At 41.9% G+C, this 2,992-nt stretch overlaps 1 protein-coding gene across 1 annotated transcript; it reads right to left on the bottom strand.

The window, feature by feature from the left end:
- Nucleotides 1-379: 379 nt before the first annotated feature.
- LOC118398885 (uncharacterized protein C9orf152-like) lies at nt 380-2,512 on the bottom strand. Its single transcript, XM_035794685.1, has 2 exons — nt 2,192-2,512; nt 380-1,329 (listed from the first exon to the last, which is right to left on the bottom strand). The coding sequence occupies exons 1-2, from the start codon at nt 2,418-2,420 to the stop codon at nt 818-820; spliced, it is 741 nt and encodes a 246-aa protein (XP_035650578.1). The 5' UTR covers nt 2,421-2,512; the 3' UTR covers nt 380-817.
- Between the last annotated feature and the right edge of the window lie 480 nt (nt 2,513-2,992).

Raw genomic sequence — 2,992 nt, 5'->3', positions numbered from 1 at the left:
CTGAGAGTTGGAGTGTTCCCCTGGCTATCTGTAAATTATGTCTGAGAGTTGGAGTGTTCCCCTGGCTATCTGTAAATTATGTCTGAGAGTTGGAGTGTTCCCCTGGCTATCTGTAAATTATGTCTGAGAGTTGGAGTGTTCCCCTGGCTATCTGTAAATTATGTCTGAGATTATGTTCCCCAGTGAAAGTTGCGCCCATGGTTTGGGGTTAGATTAGGAGATGGCTCGGTCCTCATATTATGATACTACCAACACGATTGGAGTTTAGCCTAAAACAAAATGCAGCGAGAGACTGACACAAATGACAACACAGAATAGTAGAAGCGAAGGAAAGAACATCAAAAGTATGGTACCTTTTTAAAATGACTCAGACAAAGAGTTTTGATGGGATGTTTTAATATTCAATATGCATGTTGAAGTAGCATACTGTACAAAGATATTTAAAAATCACTGCATCATCACACTGTCTGCACATTCCATCTGGATGCCTGGGATTAATCTTACTTTATGACAATAGGCTATGCACACCAGAGAATAATCAGTCATGTTCCACTCATTTGTTCAGTGGCAGTCCTGCAGACTTACTGGGGAAAATATATTCCCTTCTCAAACAAACACATTTAGGCTCCAATGAGATGAAACTCAAACGTTAACGTACAGGTGTACGGGTCCAACACAGGGTAAGGCACAGCAACGTACATGACATCATTAACATGGAAATGGCTGCATAGCAAATGTCCTTATAGCAACTCAACAATAATGTTTTTAATGCAGAAACATATAACACATATTGCACTATAGCAGACTCCCTCTCTTATCAGAATGATGTGTACATCCCAAGTCTCCTGGCAGCCTCTGACTTCTTGGGCCCTTTTCGCTGGGGGAAGGGGTAGTGGTGAAGGGGGCTGGAGGAGAACTGAGGTGGCTGCTGGCCCCCAAAACTCAGTTGTCTGGACAAAACGACTGGGGCTGAGAACTTCAGGGAGCCTGAAATGCTGTTACTGGAACTCAACTCTTCAGAATGGAAAGAAGTAGAATCCCCCAAGACTTTGTCACTGGATGTCTCAGGACAGTCCTCAGAGAGCGAAGTCAAACTCGAAGAATTGCTGCCGATGAATGTGGGGTTCGGATGAGGTGCTATGATACTGTTGGTCCGTCGGTGGATTCCTAAGTGTGTGTACCATGGAGTCATCTCCAGATGCCTAACAAAATCAAGCTCAGCCTCTGACACCGTCCTCTTCCTCTCATGTGTGCTCTTCATCTCCTGGTTGACCGGGACCATGTTGACCAGGGCTTTCCCACTGATCTCTGTTGCGTCATCAGCTGATACTGGTGGGAAATAGAATAGAAAAGACAGGTTAACAGACATTTGCAATCAACCTTTCAGCTCAGAAAAAATAAAACAATGAAGTGCTTACTTATGTAGTCATGTTATTGTAACAAAAATATAACTTGTGTTCAAATGACACACATGGACACACACACACACACACACACACACACACACACACACTTCCAGAAGCATATAGCCTAGCCAACAGATCCGACCTTCTTGCTTACAGCTGCATTAGGTTTGGATAGACTTCCTGTACATGTTGCCTAAACTACCTCGTACCCTTGCACATTGACTCGCGCTGGTACTCCTTGTATATGGCCTCGTTATTGTGATTTGTGTTACTTTTTTCAATTAGCAAATGTTCTTACTTTTTACTTCTGCGTTGTTGGGAATGGGCTCAAATTAGCATTTCATGGTAAAGTCTACAACAGTTTTATTCCATTGGCGCATGTGACAAATACACTTTTATTTGAATGGGACAATTTTAAAGTACAAGGCATTTGTCATCCCTGGATTGAGGTATGTTTTCTGAATAATATATTGCAGGGGCTCCACAGGTGTTCACGAAGGAAGTCTGTCCGACCCTCGCGCAGCTGTAAGGGTCAGGTCTACTGGCTACAGTAACTGCCATTGTTGTTGTTCAAAGCAGACGGATCAGGATAATCAGTTGTATGAAGAAACAAAAGTAGCCAAGACTAATTCAGTCAAAACTACTGAAATTCACATGATATAAATCCATTATAGATACAAAAGACCAAGGAAGCAGAACATCGGCCTGTTGCCAGACAAAACTTTAGACAAAACTGGTTGTGTGCATGCCAAGCTCGCACAGCACTCATCGAAAGAGTTGCCTACCTTGTCTGAATAAAACCACCCGGGTCTTTTGTTTCTCTTTAGTGCAGTTGTACTGTTCTCTCAAACGTGCAATGTCCTGGTTCATCCTGGTTCGGTCCGCGACAATTTCGCGTTGGTCCTCGTCCTCAACCAATTGACTCACGTCTCCGGCTGTTTCCCTACGACTCCGGGATCTTATCCGTTCACAGGAACACGTCGAATTGCAACAGGAGCACCAGGGCGACAACATCCTGTTTGCATTGACGACCTATTTAGATTTTTATTTCCCCAATCAAAAGAAGGCACAACTGACAAAATGAAAAGTTGCCTATTTAACTACCTGCCGCATGTAGAATAGCCCACGGCACTGTGTGCATCTGATTAGGTGTGTAGTGTAACCTATGTACAGTGGTTCTGCAGTTTAATTGATGTGCAAACAACTGAGGAGAATTGAAGGTTAGCCTTTTCTTTTACAAAAGACCAATTAGGTGCAGTACAATGTGTAGTTTAGCTAGTTATGGTAAAAGGTGAAAACTGCTGATCTGTATAATAGAATAAAGTAAAATAGGTGAATAGGTTAGTATGACTTTATATAATACAATATTATAAGTAATGCATGCAGTAAACTATGCTACACAAGCATTAAGTTACGTTTGAGTCTTCATACTATATAATCTAGTAAGTGGGCTTTTTTTAAATGATCTAGCCCTAACAATCTAAATTCATTTACATGTTTATGCATTATGTTCTGGAAAGATCTTTTGAATGACCCACTTGTTACTTGGACTAGTTGGCACTGGCGCACAGTATATTGACACAACA

This window comes from Oncorhynchus keta, chromosome 28 (genome assembly GCF_023373465.1).
Source record: "Oncorhynchus keta strain PuntledgeMale-10-30-2019 chromosome 28, Oket_V2, whole genome shotgun sequence".
In the NCBI taxonomy this organism is placed as follows: Eukaryota; Metazoa; Chordata; class Actinopteri; order Salmoniformes; family Salmonidae; genus Oncorhynchus; species Oncorhynchus keta.
Note: the sequence above shows the minus strand (reverse complement) of the source record. Positions and strands in the feature narration are given on the sequence as shown.